This window comes from Struthio camelus, chromosome 5 (assembly GCF_040807025.1).
Source record: "Struthio camelus isolate bStrCam1 chromosome 5, bStrCam1.hap1, whole genome shotgun sequence".
NCBI classification, from domain to species: Eukaryota; Metazoa; Chordata; class Aves; order Struthioniformes; family Struthionidae; genus Struthio; species Struthio camelus.
Genome location: NC_090946.1, coordinates 77,993,979 through 78,020,460, shown reverse-complemented (window position 1 = coordinate 78,020,460; position 26,482 = coordinate 77,993,979). Strand labels below are relative to the sequence as shown.

At 47.4% G+C, this 26,482-nt stretch overlaps 1 protein-coding gene across 2 annotated transcripts; it reads left to right on the top strand.

Moving 5' to 3' along the window:
- Positions 1 to 1,222: 1,222 nt before the first annotated feature.
- DACT1 (dishevelled binding antagonist of beta catenin 1) lies at positions 1,223 to 10,643 on the top strand. 2 transcript variants are annotated; one of them, XM_068947408.1, is made up of 4 exons: positions 1,223 to 1,635; positions 3,679 to 3,811; positions 5,413 to 5,568; positions 8,043 to 10,643. In XM_068947408.1, exons 1-4 carry the CDS (start codon positions 1,288 to 1,290, stop codon positions 9,785 to 9,787), a joined length of 2,382 nt encoding a protein of 793 aa, XP_068803509.1. In that variant the 5' UTR covers positions 1,223 to 1,287; the 3' UTR covers positions 9,788 to 10,643. The 2 variants fall into 2 exon arrangements, with proteins under 2 accessions (XP_068803509.1, XP_068803508.1); XM_068947407.1 differs by having other exon boundaries at positions 7,929 to 10,643.
- Positions 10,644 to 26,482: the final 15,839 nt, after the last annotated feature.

Genomic DNA, 26,482 nt, shown 5'->3' with positions numbered 1-26,482 from the left:
AGAGGGAATGAAGACTGGTCATACGCTACAGGAGGAAAGTGGATCTCCTTTTTAGAAAGCACTTTATATTGGTTTAAAATGACTGAAATAATGATCTATATCGGCTGCAGGACCCTTGGAAGAGGGACCAACACCCACAACGGCTAAAGAGGTATGCTGCATACTGCAATATACTGTCTACTGCAAATAGCATGGGAACAGAGAGACTGATTTCATCTGAGACCTTTCACTACCACTGTAATGCAAACAATCCCAATCTTCTGAGGAACAGAAGGAGAGCAGGAAAGAGCCTTTAATTATGCCCATAATGTCTGTGAGAGCCACTGTACAGTGGGCTCACATCCTTCCAGACAAACCCCATATTGTGAAGGGCTCCCTGAATGCTTTCTTCTTTCCTCTTCTCTTTCTCTCCACCCAGAACATGTCTGGAACTCAGTTTTTTCCTGTTCTGCTACTACCATTTCTTTTCTTTTTTCTTCTGCGTCTGCAGTTTTCCCCCTCCCTCTTTCCACAACATGCCCATTGAAAACCCTAATTGCAGATCTCAGGCTGCAATTAACTTTCCGTGCTGTAGGAAGTTCACTTCATTACGGCTTTTTTGGCTGGTGGACACAAACGGACTTGGAAGCAACGCCTTGCTCGTGCTCCGATCCCTGTTCCTCTGCTTTGGTCAGCACCCCGGCTCAAGAACTGCCATGTCCCTTTCCGCTTTCCACCTCTTCCCCGCTTTCCCTCTCCTCTCCTCCCACCAACTCCTTCATGCAGGGGCCGTAAAAACCACCCGGCACCAAAATGTGCTACCGAGGGGCCGAGACTGAGCTGCGTGCGGCTTCGCAGGTCATCGCGGCGCTGGTGCAGAAGGCGTTTTTAGGGCAGCAGCCCGGCACCGGGCCGGGCAGGACGAGACGGGCTGCTCGCCCGCCCCGTCCGAAGCCCGCCGGGCCCAGCGCTGGTGCCGGACCCCCCCTCTCCCCCCGGGGGTGGGGGGAAACCTCCGCCGGGGCCGGAGGAAGGCGGCGGGGGCCGGTGCGCACCCCGGCGCGGCGGGAGGAGGAGCGTCTCCCGCCGCAGGGGGGGCGAGGAGGAGGAGGAGGAGGAGGAGGAGGAAGGCGACGGCGGGCGTGGAGCCGGCGGCGGCGGCCGGCGGGGAGGCGGGCGCGGGGCGGGCGCGGGGCGGCGGCAGGCGAGGAGGGAGCCCGGCGCCCCGCGGCCCATTCGCGACCGACGGCGGCGGCGGTGGGAGCGCGGTGCAGGGCCCCGCCACCCCTTCCCCTCCCCGCACCGACCATGAAGGCGAGCCCCGCGGCAGGAGCCGCCGCCGCCGCCGCCGGACCGGGACCGGGGCAGCCGACGGCGCCGCGGGATCCCGACGCTCGCTGGCGGGAGAAAGGCGAAGCGGAGGCGGAGCGGCAGCGCACCCGCGAGCGGCTGGAGGCCACGCTAGCCGGCCTGGGCGAGCTGGAGTACCTGCGGCAGCGGCAGGAGCTGCTGGTGAGGAGCCTGCTGCTGCGGCGGCCCGCCGGCGCGCAGGGCGGCCGCGGGGAGCCGCCGGCCGAGGGGCCGCCGCCGCCGCCGCCGCGCAGCCTGGAGGAGAAGTTGCTGGAGGAGAACATCCTCCTGCTGCGGAGGCAGCTGGTGAGCCGAGGGGCCGGGATATGCCCGCTTTTGGGGCGGGGGGGAGGGGGTCCGCCACCACCGCGCTGTCACGCCGAAGCGGCCCCCGGGACGCGCCGTCGGCGCTCGCCGCCGTGAGGAGCAGGGCGGAGGAAGGGGCCGGGGCCGTCCGAGGTGGTGGTGGTGGTGGTGGTGGTGGTGGTGGTGGTGATGGTGGTGGTGGGGGCCCGAGGCCACGTTGTCTCAGCGGCGGCCGGTGCCCGAGGTTTGTGACAAATAGGCGGCGGCTGGACGGGGCGCAGCCCTGCGCGGCTCCGGGCGCAGCCCGCCCCGGCTGCCGCTTCCATTCAAGGCAAAAGCCCCGCTCCCCTTGCCTTGAATGGAAGTGGGAAGCGAGCTCCCGGCTTGTAACGGCAAGAGTGCCCGGGCACGGTCGGGATCAGGCCCCTTAAAACCAGGGATGCTTTTGTTGCCAGAGCGCTTTGTGGGCTCCTGCGGGAAGAGACGGAAGGCGGCGTGGAGCGGCGGGGCGGTTTGCGATGGGAATAGCGTACGGCTGCGCCTGGCGGCCTTTGTGCCTGGCTCGGCGTTTGCTTTCGCCGAGGGAGAAGTTGGACTGTGTGATTTATTTGCCTTTTTTTTTTTTTCTCTTCTTCCTCGTTAGCCCTTTGGTTCAGTTAATTTAGGGCTATTTCTTTCTTTAAAAGATAAAAATAAAGGATCTCGCTGGCTCAGAAAGGAGCAGCTGCCAAACAGCCATAGGAAAGCACCGGGAATTATTACTCCAAAATCAGGATTTGTGGTCGCACTTTAATTTGTGCACTTGACATTGCAGATTTGAACCAGATGCAGCGCTCGCTGGGGGAGGGGGGACACTGGTGGCTGTAGGTGGCGCAGTGAGTTACCGCTTGAACCCGTCACCTCCGGCAGCCTGGCTTCTGTCCAGATCCCGGCTTCCATCAGAAATGTGGGAGAAGACTTGCATTGCCTCTCCGGTTCTCCAAGGACGATGTGATGCCAGCGCGTCTTTTTCAGCAGCCTCTCTGATACTATTAGCGTTCACTTTCCCTTTGCCCGAGGCCTGGCGCACCCCAGGGGGGAGGTTGTCCTTGGTTTGATGGCTTTAGAACTAGTCCAGTTATGGGCATCAAAACTGTTTGCAATGAGCGCAGGAGAGCACCGTTGGGTACCGATCAAACGATGCACTGATGAAAAAGAATAAACCTCCCTCCTGCATCCCCCTAAAGCCAGGACAATTGAAAAGTGTATCAAACTGGTGATGAATGAGACACGTTATAAATACACACAGGGAAACTGATTGCACTGACCGTGGGTTGACGAGTGCTTTACAAAATCATTTCTTACTGCTTGTTTTGTACCATCACGCTACCTTCACAAATAGCTTTAAAATTCACCTCACAGCAATTTAATACGATTATAATGGGAGAACAGGAAGAATTACTCTTCCTTCCTGCTGCAATTGTAAAACTAATGAAAGGACTCGGATCCCAGCTCTGGGAATCTTCCTCTCTATATGGTAGAATATAAGCTTATAATGAGCTGCAAAATGAGGCGTTTCCCACATTACAGACACTTGTTGGCAGGGCTGTTTCAGCCTGTTGTGCGAACAGATGTGATCTTAGACTCACGTCACTGCGGTGGTGAAAATCCCTTATTGCACTGGTAAAATTGTTCTTTCACTGAGCTGGCCTGTTTCATGTGTGCAGGTCTGGTTTTAGCGTGTCGTGCAAAACCCAGCGTTCCTGCCAGGAGCGCTTTGCCAACCTGATGTATTGTCTTCCTAAATGGTGGGGAATGCTCCAGTGTCCACCTGGCTGGAAGAGGCTGGAATGAAGTGCCTGCATAATTCTTCAACTAAATATTTGTCCAGAGTGTCCATCTAGATTTTCAGGGCTTTGTTCTGTGTGTTTGGTTTTTATTTTTGTTTTTTATTAAAAGCATTGACTGATGCTCACTCAGATGGAGAAGGCTGGTTGCCTTGGGAGCCCCTTAGCCCCCTGCCCTGCTGACGGAGCTGATGTTGTTTGTCCTGTTGTTTTCTAGAACTGCTTGAGGAGGAGGGATGCTGGTCTGTTAAATCAGTTACAAGAGCTAGATAAGCAAATAAGTGATCTCCGACTGGACGTGGAAAAAACGACGGATGAGCACCTTGAGACAGACAGTCGTCCAAGTTCAGGTAAGGGCAGTATTCAGCAAAATGGGGCCTCTGTTGGTACCTGGAATTAAACTGCCTCGAATTTTCAACACTAGAACAGTAAATGTTCACACTCTGATAATTAGTGCCAACTGGGAGAGTTCAACTACCACTGGAAAGATTACTGTGTTTAGAGAACATATTCAGAGGACTGTTTCAATTCTAATTAGATTTTTAGTGTTCGGGGCATTTCTTTTTTTCCAAGGCCACCCACAAATTAACTCAAAAAGTTCCAATTCTCCTGCATATGAGGAAGGAGGTTGCAAGAAAATGATTAAAGGAAGCACCAACAGTGGGAGGGAGATTTCACAGTTGATCTTACAGCCAGAAGGGAAGAGGGAATCAAATAATTTGATCCCCCATATTTTGGATTTCATTCCATTCTAATGTGGTGAATGCAGTAAGTCGTATTTAGCTATGAGGAACCTTCCAGAGAGGCATCTAGGCTTGTTCTAAAGACGCTAAAGAGAGGAGAATCCCCCAGCTGATCACTTGACCTGTTAAAAATATTGCTTATTTCTAATTTGAATTTCACTTGTTCTAGCACTGTCTTTATAAGCTTTTTTCCCAAAGACCAAAGTCTTTTTTTTAGTGCCCCATATTTTCTCCTCTTTGAGTTGCTATTCAGTGTAATACCCAACTTTTCTGATGAGCTGAACAGGCCAAGTTCATTAAGTCATTTGTTTTAAGGCATTTTCCCCAGCTCTTAAATAGCTTTATGGCCCCTTTCCAATTTTTAGCTTTGCTTTAAGTGTACTGGATTCCAGAACTAGACACACCGTTCCAATATCTGTCTTACCAGTGCCTTATAGACCGGTGAAGTCATTTCCCTACTGCTACTCATTAGTCTCTTTCTACATCCAAGAATCTCATTAGCCTTTTTTGCCATATCATTAAACTTGATTGAGCTGCTTTTCCACGCTGACTAAGTCCTTTTCAGGATTATTGTTTTCCAGGATGCATCTCTATTCTCTAGATATGGCCTGAATTCCTTTATCCTAGATGTATAATTTAAATCTTGACTGCGTTATGTCACATATTGCTTGATTGGACCCAATCTGCCAGGAAATCCAATTTGCTGTATCTGCTCGTTATTCACCATACTCCTCCTTCCGTAATATCCACAAATATTACATTTACCTCCAGAACTTTGATGAAAATAATGGATAGCATTGGGCCCAGCACTTGGTAAATATTTTTGTAGGCAAGTAATAGCAGGAGAGTCTTTGTTGGAAGACATAATACATTACTAAATGAGTGGGCTGACAAACACAGCCTGGAGCCTTCTTGCTAAAATCTGAAAAATAGCCCCCAATCCCTGTAAAGGCTAAAAAAACTGTTCAGGAATTCATATGCTAACTAAAGTGCTATTCTTTTAAGTGCCTTATTTTTAATCTGAATTCGTCATAGTAGTGAGGGTATTACTAAATTGCGCACTATTTTTTGGATGACTGAATGAAATCCCGTAACTAATTGCAACGCAGTAAGCCAACATAAACATCAGCTTGACTGCCTTTCTAGGGCCACAAATGGTAACTTTGTATAGCTGGAACTAATATAAATCCGAATTCTTATTTTCATAGGGTTTTATGAGCTGAGTGATGGAGCTTCTGGATCGCTCTCCAATTCGTCTAACTCAGTCTTCAGTGAGTGTTTATCCAGTTGCCATTCTAGCACTTGCTTTTGCAGCCCTTTGGAGGCAACACTGACTATCTCAGATGGACGCCCTAAATCTGCAGGTATAGTAAAAGCAGGTCGAATACGTCATACTCCCGGAGGTGGCTTTGGCTTTGGAAGTACTGCCTCAGGAGTATCTGGGTTGGATTAACCCTTCTTCTTTTCATTTCATGTGCTGTGCTCTGAAAAGATTCCAGTGCCTATCACGTACGTGTGTCATGGGGCAGGACCGTTTCTCTTCCGCTCCTCCAGCCCTGCCTGTGAATATGTCGCTCTAAACACATGAACGTAACACGGGAGAAATATCACAGCTGCACTACCCAGTAGAGGGCAGTGGTACATACACACATAAACACATTAGTTGGCTAATTTCTCATAATTTCTTTTAGAAAAGCATTGCCACTAAACAGCAGTAAGTAAGCATACCGCAACAGCCATGCAACATAGACAAGCCTTTGCCCTCGTTAAAGTGATAGAGTAAGGAGCTAGCTACAGGTTTTATGAGGGCAGGGGGCATAGCAGTCTGTTTGCAGCAGTCATTTTGTCAGTTCTGACGGTCCTCAACGTACAGGTGATCATGCTGACGTGTGCTCGACGTTTATATAATATCGACAAATAGCCATTACGAGCAAAGAAAAAGCGGTTTGTCTCTTTGGCAGGGAGCCGTTGAATTTCCATTGACACTAGGCCAAAGATGCAAGCCTTAGGTTGTAAGAATGTTAAATAGGAAGACCTCCTCTATCTGTTGTCCAGAAAGGAGATGTAAATAGGACTGGTGAGCAAGCACTGTTGGTTGAAGTTGCAGCCATACTGATTCAAAAGCCTTGGTTCATTTTGGGTTGTGGAGAATGCTCCTCCTAACCATAATATTTCCAATTTCCGTTCTGCTCTTCAAGGTTAACTTATAGTGAATTTTTGTGAATCAAGAACAAAATAATTCAAGTTCTTCTAACCTAGAAGTGGGAAAATACAGCCTTGGATACGTTCAATTCTGAGATGCTGAGAACTCCTCTAAGTTACAGAGCAGCTTGAGGTAATTCAGCATTCCCTATTGTAAGGTATATCTGAGCTACACAAACCATACCTAAAAAGAAAAGCATGCACAAGGATTTCCAGCAGATTGTGTTGTTCTTTTTTTCTCTATACATCATGAAAATCAAAACTCTTATTAAACATATTGTCCCAGTTTTCGAGATGAATTTCACAGACTGGCATGTTTCAAAGAAGTCTTTTTGGCAACACTTCCTAACTGAGACATAGAATTTAGGAAATGCAGGAAAACTGTGAGGTTATCTGAAGGAAGTTCCTGTTCCTGTTCTTCCCCTCCTCCAATCCCTTTTCTTCCCCTCCTGCCCTCCCAGCAACACCATCACTATCAGCTACTTTCATCAAAATCTGTTGAACCTCTTTGAAATAACTCTCAGTTAAGTGACAAGCACTGAGCATTCAAGTTTGACTACCCTGGAGGAAGTTTTTGGCCCAAGGATAGAAAACAGGACTGCAAGTGATCCAGAAGGATCATTTTGATTCTCCCCCTACCCAAGGCAAGATCAGCTTGACCTTAGAAAAATAATAATCTTAGGTGCATGGATTGAAGTCCTGCTCCTAAGGTCTCTTGTTTCCTAATTAAATGCCGTAGGCGTTAAATCTGACTCATGCATCTTGAAAAGCACTGGATTTCTCTTACAGAACACTCTTGGCAGAGCCAAGGCTAGGATGTCAGCTGTATTGACCTGCACTCCTTGTACTTGCGTGGAAAGATGAGCCTTTCTCCCTTCTTTAACCCTTTATTGCTCAAAAGGAACATCTATTGTTATTAATAACAAACAATAAAATTATATCTGAATCTTTTTTTTTTTTTGACCCAAGATGCACTTGAAAAAATCTGGAAGCGAAATCTATCAATAAGCTAAAGGCAATTCATAAGTCAACCTGAATTTTCTAAATTCTGCAGTCTCTTGTTTACATTTTTTTGTGTTTCTTTTTGGATTTAGCAAGGTAAAATATCATAGAATCCATACTTGTTCAGGCTCTCAATGTGTTATACAGGTGTCTGTGTAACTGTAAGAGATGATTATTCTCTTCTGAGTGGCTTGCTTGTAAAATAGGAAGCTCTTTACAATCTAGGCACAGTTTTAGAATGAATATAAATGCTCCCGTTTGGGCTGTGATTTTTATCTTTTCACCTATGTAGTTATATTGGGGCAAATACTATGCAGGTAGACCCCTAGGAAAATAGTGACACTTTTATATCCGTTAAACTGTGTCCCTAGTTGCAAGGTTTCTACTGTTTGAATAGCATTGCTGTAGTTCAAACAGTACGTCGTACGTGTGAACAAGACCAGAGTCTTTGACAGCATGTGAAAAACATAGCTGAATTATCACCAGCAGGATCTCTAAACTCTTCTAAAATGCCTTTCAGATCTCATAGGCTGGATGGATTATAATAAGGAAGGCCAACATGAGGACCAGACTGCAGGCTCTGTCTGTTGCTCTTTGTCCACACCGCACTCAAATTCCCTCGATGTCGTTGCAGATGTACATCCAAAATACCAGTGTGATCTGGTGTCTAAAAACGGGAATGATGTCTACCGGTACCCCAGCCCGCTCCATGCCGTAGCTGTGCAGAGCCCCATGTTTCTTCTCCCGGTGACTGAAAATCCCCAGCGAGAAGAGGAGAGACTTGGCTGCGATATTAGCGATGGTTGCGTCGGATCCGAAACGGACTCGGGAAAAGCAGCCAATACCTTTCTCCCGCAGGGCTCCTGGCCCGCGTCGTGCCCTTCTGCCAGCAAGAGGATAGACGGTTACATCTTAAGCCTGGTTCAGAAAAAAACTCATTCCGTAAGGACTAATAAACCAAGGACAAGTCTCAACGCTGACCCCACCAAAGGGATTTTGAGACACGGGAGCATGTGTGTCAGACAGTCCACAGCGGTGGTTTCACATACTAACATGGTGAACCTGAAGAATTCGAAGCAAGCATGCCTGCATTCCAGTGGGACAACCGCTTTGGACAACACGGCGTTCTCCCCGGTAAAGCAGAGGCCGAAGGAATCGAGCGGCGAGCAGCTGGAGAGTAGAAAGATGCCTTTGCCGGCGGCTTTCCCACCCGGTGCAGTGAGTGAACTTCCAGGCAAGCACCTGCCACGGAGTGTCAAACCGGTGCCTCCAGAGCTAAATCGGAATGTGGTAGCTCCAACGGGGGATATCCCCAAGGAAAACGGCCAGCTCTTTGCTGCGACTCCTAAAGAGAGCCCGGGCAAGCCAGTGACGTTGCAGCCAGAGAATAAAGTGAGTCAGCCTCCCAAGAAAATACTGCTGAAGAGCAGCTTGCAGGTGGCTCACGCCACATCTCCTGCCGTTGAGGAGAGGCCTTCACTGGACTTCAAAAGCGAGGGCTCTTCCTCCCAGAGCCTAGATGATGGGTTACTGGTGAATGCCCAGTACATACCGGCCCAGCAGCAAAGCATTAAGCTTCACAAAGGCACCAAAAATGTCAAGATTTTGAAAAGCTCCACCCTGAAACACAGGCCTCACCTTGTCAACGTACTAGAAAATGGCTCGCAGACCTTGCGGGAGAAAACCAAGCCGGTTAGCAAGAAATGTCGCTTTCCTGATGAATTGGATACAAATAAGAAACTGAAAAAGCCCTCCTCAAGGGGTAAGAGAGGCAGCAGTTTGCAGCCGGAGTCCGGCCTCCAGAGTAGGCAGGCTGGCCTCCACAAATCCGTAATCAGGTCGCATGGACATGGCCGAGAGGTCGTGGTTGCCAAACCTAAACACAAGCGGAGTGACTATCGCCGGTGGAAGTCGTCGGCAGAGATTTCCTACGAGGAGGCCCTGCGGAGGGCGAGAAGGAACCGGAGAGAAGGTGTGGGAGTCTACTCGCAAGTTCCCCTGCCTTATGTCAGCCCTTACGCCTACGTAGCTAGCGACTCGGAGTACTCGGCGGAGTGCGAGTCTTTGTTCCACTCCACCGTGGTGGACACGAGTGAGGATGAACAGAGCAATTACACCACGAACTGCTTTGGAGACAGCGAGTCGAGCTTGAGCGAGGTGGAATTCGTAGGGGAGAGCACAACCACCAGCGACTCGGATGAAAGCGGGGGTCTTATTTGGTCTCAGTTTGTCCAGACTCTCCCGCTCCAAACGGTCACAGCTCCAGAGCTGCATGAAAATGCAGCAAAGGCCTTTGTCAAAATCAAAGCCTCCCATAACCTCAAGAAGAAAATCCTTCGCTTTCGATCAGGCTCTCTGAAGTTGATGACAACTGTCTAGTGAAGTGACTTGATGGAATGTATCTGTTTCTGCTTTTGGAAGCAAGGTGCTTTTGTGTACATATTTTCACAGATTTTTTTTTTTATACAAATATTTAAAACTTAAGGTAAATTATGTCACTTGTCTTCAGAACTTGGGTGGATACTAGTGCCTTTTAAGTGGAAATAAAAGACAATTGTACTCGTTTAAGAGAAAATAACACTGCCATTTCAGTGGTGAACAGCCTCCAGTGCATAGTATCAGAGGGCTTTGAAGAAAAAGGCTAATGTTCCTGAGAATGGATCTTCCTAGTTTTTCGGTTCTGAGTCTTTTACAGGATAGCAACAGCTTAAGTTCATAAGTTTTTAGGGAAAAGAGGGAGGGAGTGTGGGTGGTCTTAATGTTTTCGCTTGTCCCTTTCTGCTGCTCCTATTGCCGCATCTTGAACTTGTTCCTCCTGACAGTCTGGCCTGTTTTTCTCCTGTTGATTCTCTTCTTGAAACTTGCTCCTGTCCTCCCTCAACCTTCTCCCACAAGCAAAGGGCTCCTGTTAAATCTGCCTCTAAGGTTAAATTGCCTTCTCTGGAGTGCACTCTGCTCCTATTTCCTGGGAGTCCCAGTGCGGACTGTGGTGGTGTTCAGAATAAACTGTTGGAGCAGCTGACCAAGGCTTAGTAACTTCAGTATATTGTGTAAAACTGCTTTTTAAAAAAAAAACATATGCATGTCATGTGCATGAGTATCAGTAGTTTTAATATTCCTGTTGATGTCTCATTTACTGTACATCATCAATGGCTGTTTTTATATATACCATTGTGTAAATTAATATAACACATCATATGCTGTAATAAACAGTCTGTTTTAATACTTTTTAAAAGTTTGCTACATTGGTGCAGACCCAGTCAATGGTTTTGTATCGGCGTTGTCACCACTTAGCTGTCTCTTTAATGTGGTCTGTTAACATTCCCTGGAATTTAGTCATGCAGGAAATGGAGCAAGTTTAAAATGTTGATGTGGCTTGTGCTTTGAGGGAACTGGATAGTCATGGCTCCTCTTGTTCTTCTACTAAGTTGTATTTTTTAAAGGCGAGATGGGATTTAGGAGCTGAGAGAGATCTTCAGGTTGTTGCTTATAGGCAGCTCGTGTTTCGGAGCAGATGGAAATGTAATATTAATCCTCCTTGCAAGCAGGGTGCTTGCAGACTTTGGTTGGGACAACTGAGGGGCAGATGGTAGGTTTCTGTAACCAAACAGATCTGTGTAATGCAGCAGGTGTCCCCTGAAACAACCAGTAAATGAATCCCCCAAAGCTGTGCGCTCTGGGAGCTGGGCTGGGTAGGGCAGAGTATAGACTTGCTCTCCTTGATGCCCGCTTCAGGCATGGTAGCTGGCTATATCACAACCCCGACAAGGTTATGGGAAAGAAGTGGCAGTTGTGTCACCCACTGGTCTCTGTCTCCGTTTCTCTCTCTCTCTAGGAGTGGAGGTGAGTCTCTTCCTGCAAAGGAGAAAGAAGCTAGCCAGAGACAGCACTGCTTCCCTTTGCAGCAGCAGCTTTGAAGGTTGTCCCAGTGGGAAGGCTGGAGGTTTACGGCAGGCATATCTGATGGAGCAGGCCCAGAGGATGGGCTGGTCTCTACAGGTTCACCTTCTGGTCTGGCATCCATGAGGAGGTGTTACTCTTCTGGTCGCCTCAGTTTTGCAGGTCTCTGGGTGCTCCTTGATCCTGTCTAGTATTTGTCGATGCAGCGGAGGAGGAGAAGAAAAGGTGCTTGGTTCATCCAGTCCTGTAGCTAGCTGGCTGCTGTTTTTCTGCAGATGACTTTCCTTGCCTTCGCTGTGTCATCGCGGTGATGGGTGAAGTCTGACTCTTGCACAGCGCTGGGTGGAGCTCATTCCTGATATGAAAACCTACTTTTCTCCTCTTCCCTCCATTATTGGATATATGCAATGCGTACAACTGAGATGGGTGCTTGGCGGGTAGGAATTTCAGGGATGCATGTGGAAAAACAGCTTGGCAGCCCATCCGTTTCATAGCAAGGTCTACTTAGCAGACTCCTTCCTTTGTGGGTTGCTCAGTGTCCTTCCTACTGTTACCCACCTGGGAGGTGGAACAGTCCTTTCTCAGGCTTCCTTGCATTGCAAATATGGGATGAAGAGAATCCACCTAGAATTAAATATCTCTATGTGTAGCTTCTGAGACTGGTAACACTTGTTAGTGGTGGGTTTTAATCTTTTAATCTGCACGTTGTAGTGAATCACTTCCTGTAAAATTTCTGTCCTATATTTTTGTTTCCCCTTTTTAATGGAGGAGCACCAGTTTCTGTAAGGGACATGTGATATGATCACCAGAGTCTGGGTCACTGGATCCAGTTTCCTTACAATCCCATCGCCCATGATATAGGAAAAGCTCTAGCTCACCCTAGCTTTCTTAACTCTCCCATTGCTTTACTTATGGAAGGGCATGTTTCACTAATGCTTATGTATGTGTATATATATATGTACAACACACCACATATCTATATAAAAAATATAGAGTAATTCCTCCAAGAGTTACTGGGCATTGGCTGCCACTATGGAGAGCGGAGAGGAGAAAAGTGTATTGTTAAACACGGCATTGCTGAAGCTGACTGGTAGCTTAATACATTCCCATTAATAACGATGGGTGTTATATCAAACAAAGGGAATGTCAAGAAGCTTGTCAGAGCTAGTAGCTTCTTTCCAAGAATGTCTCTTAATCATGCCACACGATCTCTCTTTGAGTGAGACAAACACATGCAAATCCCTGTAAATCTCCTCAGAGGTGCAGCAGAATAATAGAGAGGGTCTACAGAAGTGCACTCGGTCTCTGTGGCTGTGAAGGAACTGCTACTGGGAAGACAAACTGACCAGTGGCTTTGGAATGATGAGTTTTTAATTGCAGTGCTGTAGCATATTGTCTCTTACCAGCTGAAGGAGGCCGGTTTCCAAAAAGTGAGCTGCTGAATAGTTACTTTTAGATAATTGAGTAAAAGAGGAAAGAAGAAGAAAATAACCACCCAAATATCGCTTAGACTGTATCAACTGCAACCACTGTGTTCTGCCGTACTCTCTTGGAATAGCTTAATACCAGATGGGGAAATGTGCTGATGTTATCTCCATCTTAACTGCATCTGAGTCATTTCAGTTGGGGGAAGGAATTTTCCTTTTCTTACAGGATTGAAGTAAGCATCCAGAATCCTTTAGCTAGGCCTAGGTTTTTCCCTTGCCTTCGCTCCTCACCCTCCCTCCCTTTTTTTTTTTAATAAAAGGTCTTACAGTGCTGGAAAAGCACTTGGTATGGTCCCAATGCACAGCCTATATTCTCTTCTCTGGCTCTGATTTAGGAAACACAGCTATGTTAGTAAGTTTTTGCAATGTTAGGTTGAAAAACATCTGCTAATCTTGGAGACCAGTTAAATTTTTGGCACTTCTTTAAGCTACCTGGCTTTCCAACTCCAGAGTCTGGAGTCCTCGCCAACGTATTTTTCATAATGTTCACATTTTAATTATCCCCGGTGTTTATGGTAGTCTTTGGAAGTTTGGAGCTGAAACATTTGTCTTCGGTGCACGGGGGCCTATTTCAAGGTGGAGGCAGGTTGTGGCGGGAGGTTTGGGATTATTTTCCCTTGTGCTCCATATATAACTGAGTGCAGCAAAGTACTGAAGGACATGCGTAACTTGAAGAACAAGAGCAGTCCCCTCCAGCTGGACTCATTGCGATTCGGGTTATATAGTGCAGATGTCCATCTCTGAGGTACCGTCTCCCCCAGCACGGGAGTCAGCATCACGTACACTCTGGGGTGCTGTCATTCGAAGCAAGGAAAGCGGTAAATGGGCTGTCTGCTTTCCAGCAGGCTTTTTGGGTCTGTCTCCTGCTCTGTGACCCCGGTCACCAGCTGCAGGTCAGCAGATCGCAAAGCGGACTGTGTCTGGCATGCGTAGGGTCAGACAGAGGCCCTGGCGTTGTGCCGAGACATCCCAACTGCGTGGGGCCCCTTCTGCGGACCTCATGCTTGTCATGAGAAACACAATGTGTCTGTGGCGCGAGGGTTTGGGACAGCTGGGGCTGAAGGAAGGTGGTAACAGAGAGCCCCAGAAATGGAGTGGTCTGATCCTGATCCATCTGTATTTCCAGGAGAGGTGGAAAGGAGGAGGTGTTTAGTAAGATGGACTAGGCTAGATGGAATCCTCCGAGGGAGCTGGCCTCATTTTTTCCAATACTATTTAAATGACCAAGGTCACTTTTTTAGCATTTCCAGTTGCTGAAGTGCTTCAGCCTTCTGGTCAAGTCCTGCAAGAGCCTTACTGGGACAAGTGAGGAGCTCCAGTCCCCTGGGTCTGATTTTTCCCTTCCACAACACGAACCCTCCTTGCAGAGAGCCTTCACGGCCCGGCCCTCTGCAGCTTTCCCTGTCCTGGGGCTTCTGAGGGAATCTGTCCATCTTTCTAGCTTTTCTTTTGGCTTGGGGTTTATCCTGGACAAGGACCAACTACAGATTCTCCACAACAGAGTCCTATGCCTTTGTGCACCCCAAAATCTGTTTGCTGGCTCTGAGAAAGATCAGGAGCTCCTCAGGTGGCAGGATGCAAAGGGCTCCCTGGGAGACCTGCATCTCTTTTTGCTATGAAGGACAGCAAAGGTTTTTATTAGCTGTGATCTTCCAGCCAGCAGGTGACTCATCACACCAGGCATGGCTTGGCCCCAGCATGTGATTTTTTTACACAGGAGGGAACAAGGGCACTAAAACGTTGAAGACACAGGAACAGGTAAGGACTTTTTAAATAGCTAGCTTCTACATTTAGTAGCTACCTTTGGAGCAGCTGTCCTTAATACATACAACTGAGCTGCAAGTACAAGCATTGACCCATTCTCAACTCCTGGCAACATAAAGCAAAATGCACTTTTCCAGTTCCTGTGCCCCACGTAGAGAGGATACCAAGACTGCAAACCAAAAATGGAAACAATTTGCAAAGCCCAGCTCTGTCCTTCAAACCTGTTTTTTTCCCTGAATTTCTCTGCACCTCTGAGGAATTGTGTTGAGACTCCTTGTGTAGCATGATGATTTTATTTTCAGGCTAAACATTGTAGGTTGGGTACTGCAGTAAGAAAGAGTTGCTCTGGGTGTTAACAATCCCAAAATGCTAGAACGAGGGGAAACATATGGAAACAAGTAGATCAGTTTAAAAGGGATAATAGGAAGTACTTTTTTTTTTTTTTTTACACAAGCGGTAAACTTTTGGAATTTGTTGCCACAGGAAGTGGTGGGGCAGATATCATATCAGCAGGTTCAAAGAGGGTAGACAAATTAATAGATAACAGGTATTATAGTGAATAGGGAGGGATAAAATGTGCGCTGCCATTCCCAGTTGAATGACTGTGGATGCTGGGAGGAGCATGAGGTGAATGGACTGCAGATAGTGGTCAGGCTTGCGTGCTCACCCAAAAGATGATCTGTCCTGCCACTGTTGAAGCACTGTTCGCTGGAGGAGATGCACCATTGCACTGACCCTGTAGACCTTTTCATACATTCCTGTGATCTTGGATATTCCTGCAATCTTGGTGTAGCTGATGTGAAGCTACACATTTTAAGTGTAGCGTCAAGTGAAGACTTGATGACGTCCAGCCCAAAGAAACAGTTTGAGTGACAGAGTGCTGGGCATCTAGTGCACCCTGTGTTGGGACTTGAGGAAGTTTCCTCTCCCTCTGACTGTGTCTAAATTAGTGCTTTCCTTTGGAGCAGCAGTGCAGTTTGGAAGTGAATCCCTTCATAGTCCCCACTTACTGCACATTGATGTGGACGGCAGAGCCTTTTTGGTGCACGCAAACTAGATAACTTTCAGGGACGCCAACCCAGATGCGCTGTTCCAGGGCCACAGCAAATGTGCTCCTCCATGGATGGGGACCTGAGGGCCTGAACCCATAACGGATCTCTAGAACAGATTCCAGCCCAGACTTGGTGGAGACATTTGGACACTGGGGACTAGACTAAATCTAGGCTGACGTAAACACCTGAACTGAGTATATTCTACTTGTGGGGACCTCAGTTTGGATCTGCTCCTGTCGTTTCGAATAACTTGTTAATGTAAACAGAGCCTCTAAATTAATGGCTTTTCTTTCCGTGCTGTATTCCTTTAAGATCAATAAAATATATTAGCATTAATAACTTGATTTCACTGAGCCAAGACCCGAAAATCTGACTTTTGTTCTTTTTAAAGGAATTGGAATTGAACGTCTCTGGAATGAAGATTTTCATGACAATACCGAAGGAAAATCTGTATGATTCAGGGTCAGATCTCATGATGCAATAGTTTTGCAAACAAATAAGTGTTTTTTCCCCCAAAAGGTTCAAGACTTCTGTAGTCTAGGACAGGAGGCTGGAAATTAGGAATGATCTATACCCACTACTTTGTGACAGATGTGTTCCCTGTATCTCTATGCACTGTGAGAGTGTTGTGTCTTCAGAAATGGTATTTTCTGGAGAAGGTAGGAGGGGAAGCATGAAGTACGGGGAAGAGAAGGACCTAATCAATCTTAATCTCTGAAGTACTCATGCAGTAAGTGCTTAAGCATGTGATAAAGCCCATTCTGACCCAGCGAAGCATTTCAGCGCATGCTTAGGATACTTCGTGGTTAGGGGTGAATTAAGCACATGCCCGGGAGTGCTGCCGGATCGAGGTCTCTAAGCTTGTCTTTGTCCTGATGAAATGCCTGTTTGTGCAAGCTGTCCCCGTGACTTCTCTTGGCTAATGCTGGAAGGACTCCCTGCTGGCATCAGGCTTCAGAGTCAGACCTGTATGGAGAAACTCGTTGCAAACTGATCATCTGAACATCTGAACTGAGCGATGATACTTTGAGTCTGTGCTTTAAGCAATAATAGCAAAAAATAGTAAGAGGTGCATTTGGGTTTTTTTTGTGTTTGAGGTGACCGAGCTAAAATGCTTAAAGGTAAGTAAGAGTGAATGTGCTTGTGCTCTGCATCGATAGCAGATGTCCATGTAAGCCCCAGAAATAACACTTGAGGAAGAGGCAGAATAACCCTTTCTTCATCAGTCCCTTCCCTTGGACATCCAGGCAGAGCTGGGAGATTGATCCGGGTAGGCAGGGCCAGCTGTAGGCACCAAATCAGTAGTGCCTGGCTAGTGATGGCTCGTGGTTGCTCTGGACTCCCTGGTGAGCTCCAGGGAGCACCACCATGCACGTGCCTAGGCAGTCTTGTCGAGTCTCCGTTTTAGGGGTGGGATTAGCAGCAAAACAGTGGGGTTTCTGGGTAGCCCAGACCTGGAGAACAGAGCTAAGACAGGTAGAGAGGGTGGCTTTGCCTGGTTTCAAGAAAAGATGTTTCCTTTCAAGGTAAACTTACTTGACCGAGGAAACAGTAGAAGGAAGAAGGGGTTAAAAGTTTGTCTTCTCTTCCCAGACACATTATTTACAGTGGGTTGGTTTCCTTTTGGAAGGGCCCACTGTAAAAGGAGACGTTCCCAGCGTTTCTGCGGGTTAGGCCCATATCACATTACAGTGTTCGTTCCTGGACTCTCGGCTAACACCATTTCCCGAGGTTGCTCTTCTCTCGGGAAGGAGAACTCAGGAAAGAGTAGGAGTTTGCTGAAAATCCAGAGCCTTGGAAGGCAAAAGCACAGCGATGTCCTTTTCTTTCTAGACAGAAGGTCAGTCCTTAATGCTGTGTCATGCTCCGTGTCTCCTGGTGCAGGGCAAAGGCTGGGAAAAGAGTGGGAGAGGAAATCCATCAGGTTTGATAAGAGACTAGTCTGTAAATCCTGTTGGAGCAGCTTGCAAGGGCCATGGCACCGGCCACAGGAGCATTGCCCGACTGTATCGCACAAGCAGCTGTCATGCCTTGTGGCCATTGAGGTCAAGGGCAGCGTTGGCTATTGACCTGGATATCTAAATCAGTGCTATTGCGTAGGCCACCTTCGTGCCTCCAGGCCATTGCAGACACCATATCCATCCTGGTAAGTGTTTCCTTCATTTTTTTTTTCTTTTCCCCTTCTTAATGAAATAAGTTGTGGCTTGGCATTAACACACAATGCTTGATGAAACCGAAGTCCTGGCTTGTTTCTCCTGTCAAACACCTCATGATAGTATTTTCCTTGATATTCAATTGCTTAGAAAAGAGGGAAACTATCCCCTTCTCATCTGCAAGATGTCCATGTTTTACAGGAGTCTCCTGGCAGGCGTGAATGGAACGACGCACCAAATAACGCACCACCGTGCTGGAGCACCCCCCGAAGCAGCCCTGTGTCTGCACAGTCCGCAGCTATCCCAAGTTACTTTTCCAGCAGGGATATCCAAATCTGTGCCAGATCAGGAGGTTGATCAGAGTTTGCCCACCGGAGACCCATTAGTGCTTAAGACGAAGCTACTCTGCAGCAGGCAGCTGGGGAGGAGGCTTGGGGCAGGTCGAGCCCAGCTTGAGAGGAGCAGCAGGGCACTCTGCTGAGGAGAGCGGAGCCAACTTGTTCTCCCTCTCCCCCCCCCCCCCAAATTTCATCTGCTCACCCATGGGGTTTGGGGGCTAAGTACTGGATCTATGTGCATGAGGAGGGGCTGACTTGTGGCTGCCCAGCCTTGCTGCTCTGCTGAGGCTCTGTTTTCGCCCCTGGCAGCCTACTCCGGTTAGAGATGATGGGGCTTTGCTGCAGGCTCTGATTCCTGCAGCCTTGGGCAAATCTGAGAGCCCTGGATTGATGCCTAGGAGCAAAGCTGGAGCTGGGGTGAATGTGGAGCTGCTGGGCCCTGTCCCTTCCCCTCCCCATCTCTCCCTGTCCTGCTTTTTCCTATTTCACCATGGTTAACAGGGCAGACAAAGGGCTTCAGTTTTGTATTTTGTATCCAAGGAAAACCCAAAGTTTGCTTTCAGAGGCGTTTTATCAGCTCAGCCCCTCCCTTCTCCCTCTCGGTGTCTGGGCAGCCTGCTGAGTACCACCTCTCTGGGGTGGTGTGGTGTCTCTGGCACCAAGCACTGCAGGATGCTCAGGAGGAAGCACCCTCAAGAATGTTAATTATTGGTGTTAAAGGACAAGCTCATTTTCTTTTTTCCTTCCTCTTTGCCTTCAGTTCTGTCATGGGGATAGTTGTCTCTGCTGTGGTTCCCCCTGCTTTCTTTTTCCTGTTTTGATCTCTGACAAGACTTGCTGCCCTTGAAGGACGGGGTTAGCTCTGTCAGTTTTTTATTGCTGAACCACTGACTTGCAATGCTACAGATGCCCACCATTGCCCTGGGTAGGTTGCCCAAGCTCAGGAGCACGTAGGGTGTTGGAGACCAAGCTGCTGTTCAGGTTTTTGCTTTCCCAAGGAGGTATATGGAGAAATGCATCTTCCTTTGGGGATCCGTGGGTATGTGCATATGTGACTTTGGTGCAAAAGAAGTGGATGAGCAGGGTTCAGTGGTCAGCGCTTAGGCCAGACATCCACAGTATGTATTTTGCAAGGGTGCAGAGTGGTTAATTTTAATTTGGCCTAGGCCTGCTCTGGTCCCACGGACCGAATGCCCGCTAGAGCATGTTATGTGAGCTTCTGGATTGCATCTCCTGATTTGGTAAAGCAGAGAGTGTTTAAAGTTTTTCTGTCTTGCTGACTCTGACTGCAGGACGCTTAGCTGTGGGGGTGATCCTCATGACTTCAGGACACGGCACTTAGTCTGTAGTGACCTTGGTGGATCCATTGTACAAGTATGAAACAAGTAACAAATTTCATATCTGGAGAAAGGTGAGCAGAGAGCTGAGCTTTCTTTTGGGTGTGCTTTTCCCCCATACCTCATTAACTTCTCAACACAAATGTCATGATATGGACAGGAAAGACAGCAAAATAAGTAAAATAATAAATCATCATCTCTAATGCATGGTGTCAATGCTTTCACACGGTGGGGAGAAAACAAAAGAACTTTTGTCCTGCCGAAGAACCCTCAATTTATATTAATCTAAAAACCTAAATAACTCACTGAACTACAGATAATGGGGGTAACAGTATGGACAAGGGGAAGTAGAAACCTGTGAAGCTGGACAAAATGAAACAGGTCCTTGCAGGAGAAGCTGCTTGCTTTGGCTGCTGGATCCCTCTTGTTCCTGCTGATTGATTCTGTGAGACTGTTTTCCTGGTGGTCACGGCTGCTTTCAGAAACCACTTATGGCACTCTGATGAAAAGGCCAGTTTTGTGAGTAAACATCCTAATAAGCAGGTCTTGACAGATGGTTTGTTGCTGAAGCCCCACATAACCTTACAGCTGGTGTCAGTGTCTCCCGCAGATGTTTCCCTGGAGAACTTCCCTACAGCGTGCTCTGAAGCTTTCTGCTTTCACAGCATGGCCGGCTGCGTCTGAAACAGGAGCCTTGGCGCCTGCTTGACACGTTGCTTATATGACTTTTGGTACAACAGAGACCTCTGGAAAGGTGATTCTCACAGCGTTGCTAAAAATGGCCTGGTGGAGCCTATTGATGATGCTGAGCAGGGTAAGCAAAGGTGTCTGGGCACAGCAACTGCTGTCCCTACCTCTTGGTCCATAAACAGCGAGAAATGTCCAATGTTACACGAAGCAGATTAAGAGACCTTTCATATGCTTCCAAGTATCCTTCAGCCCCTCTTCTTTTGGCATTGGCTCAATCTTTCCAAAATCTGTCCTCTTCCCCCTCTGTTCTCTAGCCAATCATAGAAAAAAATTCATTTAGACAGTGATTTTTCCCAGAAAACCTCTTCCCCTTCTGCCCTTCCCTTTGGCTGTGGGTCTATTGAACTGGACTTAGCCCTAGGGTCAGGCCCACAACCCTATAGTCACTCTCAGCATCAGATATGTAGTCTCCAGGCAGATGAAATATTTCCATTAGAAGATGACAGATAAATTACAGAGGTTTTTACCTTATTCTGGTCCCTTGGGGAGTTCCTGGGACTGTAAGATACTTTGTGTCATCTGCCTTCCAGATCAGGCAATTTAAACTTAACTGATGCGTATATCCCTGCAGAGTTCCTTGACTGGGGCAGTCCCCCGTGTTTGGTGGGCTATTGAGGAAATGCAGCTCTCTGCCTCCAACACCTTCCCAGAGAGCAGCTGAGCCAGGATTCAGCTGCAGAGGCTGTTGCTGAGAGGGAACTGCCCCTGCGAGGGTCTCCGTTAGAAGCGGGCTTAGAAAGATGACTCTGTTTTGGGAAAAGTTTGGCTTTGATGAACTTAGGCTGAATTCAGTTGGACCCGGAGCAAAACACAAGCAGGTGGAAATGCTGCAAAAGGGAATTAGTGCACCAGCTTGCACTGCCAGCTGCCTCGAAGGAGCTGATCTCGGGAGCACCAAGCCTTTCTGCTTCCTCTCATGGGCTCTCCTTCTGCTCTGACATTTCCTCCCTGAGACAGTCTAACATCTTGGATGCCTCCAACTGAAGTGTGGGAGTGCAGAAATCCCCTTGTGCGAAGCAGCCTGTTTGGCAGCGGGCTGCCCCAGGGCCCAGGAAGCCGGAGTGGTGGAGGAACCAGATAGGTGACCAGGCAGGAAACTCAGCAGGTTTCTGATGTTGGGAGCCCTGCACGAGTTTCATGGGAACCTGGGCGAAATTGAGTCACCTTGTTGAGATTTTGCTGAATTTGTGAATTCCTCTGAAATGCTGTTTTGCCTGAAACCCTTCAGAGCAGGTGCAGTATCTTCAGCTATCTTTTGAAAATGGAGACTACGTGTTTTCCCTGTGCTTTGCTGCATGGGTCTGCTGAGAGCCAAAGAAGCACTTGTCTTTGCTGAGCGCTTTGCCAGCGTTTGCGCTCTTGGACTGGTGTTGAGGAGGGAGGATACAGGAACTTGGCAGTGACTAGTGGGAGATGCTGGCGGGTTATTCTGATCCTTAGAAAATCATTGTGCTCGCCTCATTATGCTATACCTCATCCACCTACTCTGTCTTGTCCTATAGACTACAAATTCTCCATATTAAATTAATTCCCCAAGTTCTCTATTTGTTTTCACAGCCTCTAGCTGAGTTTCCTAGGTGTTACCCTAATATAAACAATAAGAAAGACTGCTCTGTCCTGCTGCAAACCACTTCTGAGGATATTCCCTCTAATTCTCTTCCTTGTTTAGCGTTGTATCATTAAAAGGCATGAGGTGGTTAATTGGAGGCTTACAGCTTTTGTGACTGATGCAAACCAGCGCTTGTGTAATTGCTTGCTGCAAACGCTCAGGTGAAGGCTTTAAAAGAAGAAGCGGGGTGGGGGGAAGGACGCAGATGGCCACGAGCAGAAGGCTCCCTGCAAAAGGTCACAAGAAAAGGTTAGCGACAGGGTTGCCCTGAAGCTGGGAAAAAGAACCTAATACCTGGACAACTGGGGAAGAGCCTGGCTAGACCGCGGCTTTGTTCCCCAAAGGGGGCTGCCGCTGCCACAGAGACTCCTACATCAAAGCTCTCATAACAAAACGCGGCAGAGATCGGTATCGCCCAGCCTGTGGCACTGGCAGGAAATGGATTGGTTGACAAGTCTGAGGCCCTTTCTGGGCAGATGGCTGGGTAGGAGTCATCCGCTGCTTGCAAAATCTCGGAAAGAGCCTTTAATCTGCGTGCGATACTGTGTGTTTTAGTGAGCATCAAGATGTTTATCTCGGCCACATTAGTCACCGGGAGAGTCTGCTCTCAGCCTTTCCTCTCCCTTACCTTAGCTGCAGGTTTCTTCCCTGGGTTTTTGGGGTGGATGTGGGCTGAAGGCTGTAGGATTTGTTGGGCTTTTTTTGTAGTTTTGGGAGGGGAATACATCAGGGACTGTACTTCTTGGTAATGCTCTGTGGAATGTGAGCATTTAGTGCGGTGACTTTGCCTGTGCTGTGATAGACAGTCAGAGCCTTGCCTGGGGAGCCACGGCCTGAAAAGGCTTATCATGCTCCTAAACAAATAGTTCTGTCTCGAAGCCCATTAGAATAACAACTACAAAGCTGTGCTTCTCCCAGCCCGATGTTAAATGCCTTGCAGTACTGAAGGTAAACAGGATCAATCAGTCACCCTCCCAGGGATGCTCTAATGGCCGTCTATGAATGAAGCTTGGCTTTCGAGGTTATTTTTATCTGCCTTTGGCAGTGCAAGCCAACCAAATTGGGGTCTTGCTCCGCATGTGCAAGCTGAAGAGTGCAAGGTCGAGCCTGGCAGGGTGCATTAATTAGGGGGAGCCGGTGTAAATATATCCGTTTTGGCGTGGTCTGCAAAGTGGTGGGACCTGAGCTGCCAGAGTGGCTTTGGCCATCCCTGCTCTCCGACGAAGCTGGTATTGCCATAGTGCATCTGCTAGCTTGGTCAAATAACAACTTGATGCTACCTTTGCTTCTGCACTTATGCGCCTATGGTGGATTGTTTCTCTTCCTTTGAATATAACAAAAACATCCCAGCTCAGTGGGGAAAAAAACCTCCCAGCAATGTCTGAAGAATACAGACAATTTAATAGTCTGAAGTTTTGCTAATCCAGATAGTAACATGAGCTCAGGGTGTTCAGCTGAGGTCCCACAGCAACTTTGCACATCATCCAGTGAGATTTAGAGCCTACCAGGTCATGGGCTGTGCACGCGACTAAAAAGCTCCTTCTTTCTAAAGAGTTCACAACACAGAGACAAAATATTATCCTCCTAGTCAGTTTATTGCAGCAGACTGGGGCACAGAAATCAGATGATCTCGGGGCATGCTAAGACCATTGATGTGTCATTGAACTTGACGTCTCGGTTCAATCAATTTGTCATCAGTTCAGAGTGCCAGACCCATCTTCTGGGGCCACTCGAGTACACAGTCACTGGCGAGAGGCTGCAACTGTGTTCCCAACATAAATATCTAGTTCAAGCGTCCCGCTGCCTCTTGCCCATGACTATGTAGAGAGTGAGGACCTGGTGGCCCTGGTCTTCTGGACACAGCTCCTCTTCCCATTTCAGAAAGCCTCAGACTGGAGCATGACTTCCAGTCATGCCTTCATACGTATGATGCCTGGACAGTCCTTGGTGAGGACTGAGCTGGAGGTCTCTGTGCTGGCGGGGGAAGATTCGGTGCTGGGTGTTACGGATGTCTCTGTGCCTCTGCCCTAGGTGAAGCAGGCTCCTTCCCCAGCCTACCTCTGCATTTTGCTTTTAGCGCTCCAACCACCTTCTTGTGCAAACAGCCCGCTGAAGCTGAAGCTGTGATCCTGCCAATATGGAAACACACCGAGAGGAGAAGAGTTCATTTAAATGTGTGCAACCACAGCTCATGCTTTTACAGTATATATTCAGTGAAGCAATGCCTTTATCTGCAATACTTAGCCTTTATCTACCATCTTTTCAGTCTAAAGCTTTTTTTGAAACGCAGATTAAGTAATAACAACGTAGGATAATTGAGTGCATTTTTTCACAGTGACATAATGATGCTTATCTATAGCTACTGAAAAGCAAGGATAACATGCTATGTGAGTGGTGTATTATCTTGCTTCTGAAGCAGACCAAGTTTGGCATTAGGGCTTAAGTAATTGAAATACGGCTCCTTGTACTGAAGCCTGTTTGTTTATAATAAAGCCTAATATGTCTTTCTAATGGACATTGCAATGTCAGAAGCACTGAAGTGACTGCTGACTCTCTGCAACCTGTGAGGTTGGCAGAGCACTGACTGTGGAGATCCTACTATGCAAGAACTACAGCTGATGTGTATCCTGTTACATGAGAACAAAACCCATCTTGTTGCGAGAGGAGCTGACCTTGGAGATCAGCGTTTGTAATGTGTGTTAATTTTTGGGATGTCAGGTGAGATGCCGTTCCTTAGCACGCTCTGCTTAGCATCGTGCTAGCTTTTGTGGATAATTAGTTACAACGCTGTTGTGAGCAGCCCTTACAAATCCACTGGGTGATTATATTTACATAAGAGACCTAGCGGAATAAAGCAACTGGCTGATATGGGGAAACAAGCTGGTCTCCCTTTGAATCCTACCAACTGAAGGGGAAAAAAAAAATTAACCCTTCCACCACCCTGCAATATGCAGGTGTCTTCTAGGTCTCTTCCACAGTAGCCAGTGCTGTTCAGAAAATTTGGAGTATTGATGGGAGATTTGAATGGATTTGCTGCCCATAGTGATATTTTTAGTCCCTCTTTCATTTGTTCAGGCAGAACATGATGGTGTGTCTCTGGATAATTTTCCACCTGCCTGTTTTGAATATCAGATGGAAGCATTTAGCTGGTGAACTGAAATGGTGCCAAATTTTACAGAAGCCTTTGCTTTGAGTTCTGCTGTTTTTGTAACTACTTAGATAGAGTTATCCAGGCATGCTCCAGGCTGGCACAGGGTGAACGCTGAGCGACACAACCTGATTTAGATTCTTCAGGTGTCAACACAATTCCACAGTTAATGTCAAAGAACTAGCTACAAGAGCTTATTTAATTGCAATTCACAGGTTCTCAAAAAGGCCAAGAGGGTGCTTGGTGTGGTATGAACCTGTAGGGTGACATTGCACATCTGCAACATGAATGTCACCTACAAAGTCATTTCAGAAACAGAAAAAACCGTTCGTACCCTCTGGCAACTGGAGCGCGGTGCATCGTACCCCCAATGTGTGCGAAGAATGTTTTCCTGAAAATGCTTGACTCAAAGGTTTCTTATGCTCTTAAGTATCTTCTGATGGGGTAGAAGTGCAGATTAATTCAGCCATCTGATGTGGTGCTTTGAAGTTACTGAATCTATTGGGTGGAAAATTGGTCATGTATTCACTTGGATAAATGGAATATCGATGTTAGGACTCTTGCCTGAATCACCTATTCCTTCCTTGTGCTGTTTCATTGAGGCTAACCACGAGGAAAAAGGAAGTGGTGCTACAACTGTTTTCCCTGGTGGAAAATGAGTACGATGACACCCGCTCTGGCATTTGGTTAGTATCTCCATACTGCAAGAATTTGTTAGCTTAAAGCTTCTTTCTAAATAGGTGGCAACTCTTCTCTGATAAGATGAGGCTGCCCTGCATGTGAGACCTCAGACACCAAATAAACACGGCTGGCATCAGATAATTCTGTTTAGAATGCGGTAGCCTTAGAAGTACCCTATCTTTTGAAATGCAATGTTTTTTTCATGGGTTGTTTACATCTTCCTGCAGTGACTTCATGTCTTCTCGTAGTTCTTCAATGTCTATGAAAGCTTAAACCACTGATCCTAGTAAGTATTTGCAGGGTTGGGTTTCTTTTTCCCGGGTTTTTGGGGAATGACTTAGCTATAATTCTCCTTCCTGCTCCCAAAAGGTCTGCTAGAGTGCTTATGGGGAAAATAAGCTTGCAGTCATTAGAGATATAGCATTTCTGGAAAAGGCCTCACTTAGCATTGCACTCCAAGGGTGAACGCTGAGGTCGATGAGATAGTGTTGGGAAGAGACACAGATGTTCTCATGCTCACAGTGCAAAGCCTTAGGTCTACTGGCCTTGAAGTGTTCCTGACATTTCTGCTTGCTTTCTTTAAAATGTAAGGTGCAAACCATCACAGTAAAGATTATGACCTTGTGCAATTTATGGGAAAGGTGCTGTTTGGACTGGAAACTTCTAATGCTTAGGAAGCTGTGAGGAAACAAAACTGAAGCTGGCTGTGTAAAATCATGGAGCGTGCCAAGTGCAGAAGATAAAGGACCAAAAAGCTGAGGGCTTTGAAACTGTTTATCTAGGTTTCTTGCATAGCCCCTCTTATCACAGCATCGCAGCGCCTCCCAGATGGTAATATGTTTATCTTCTTGCCAA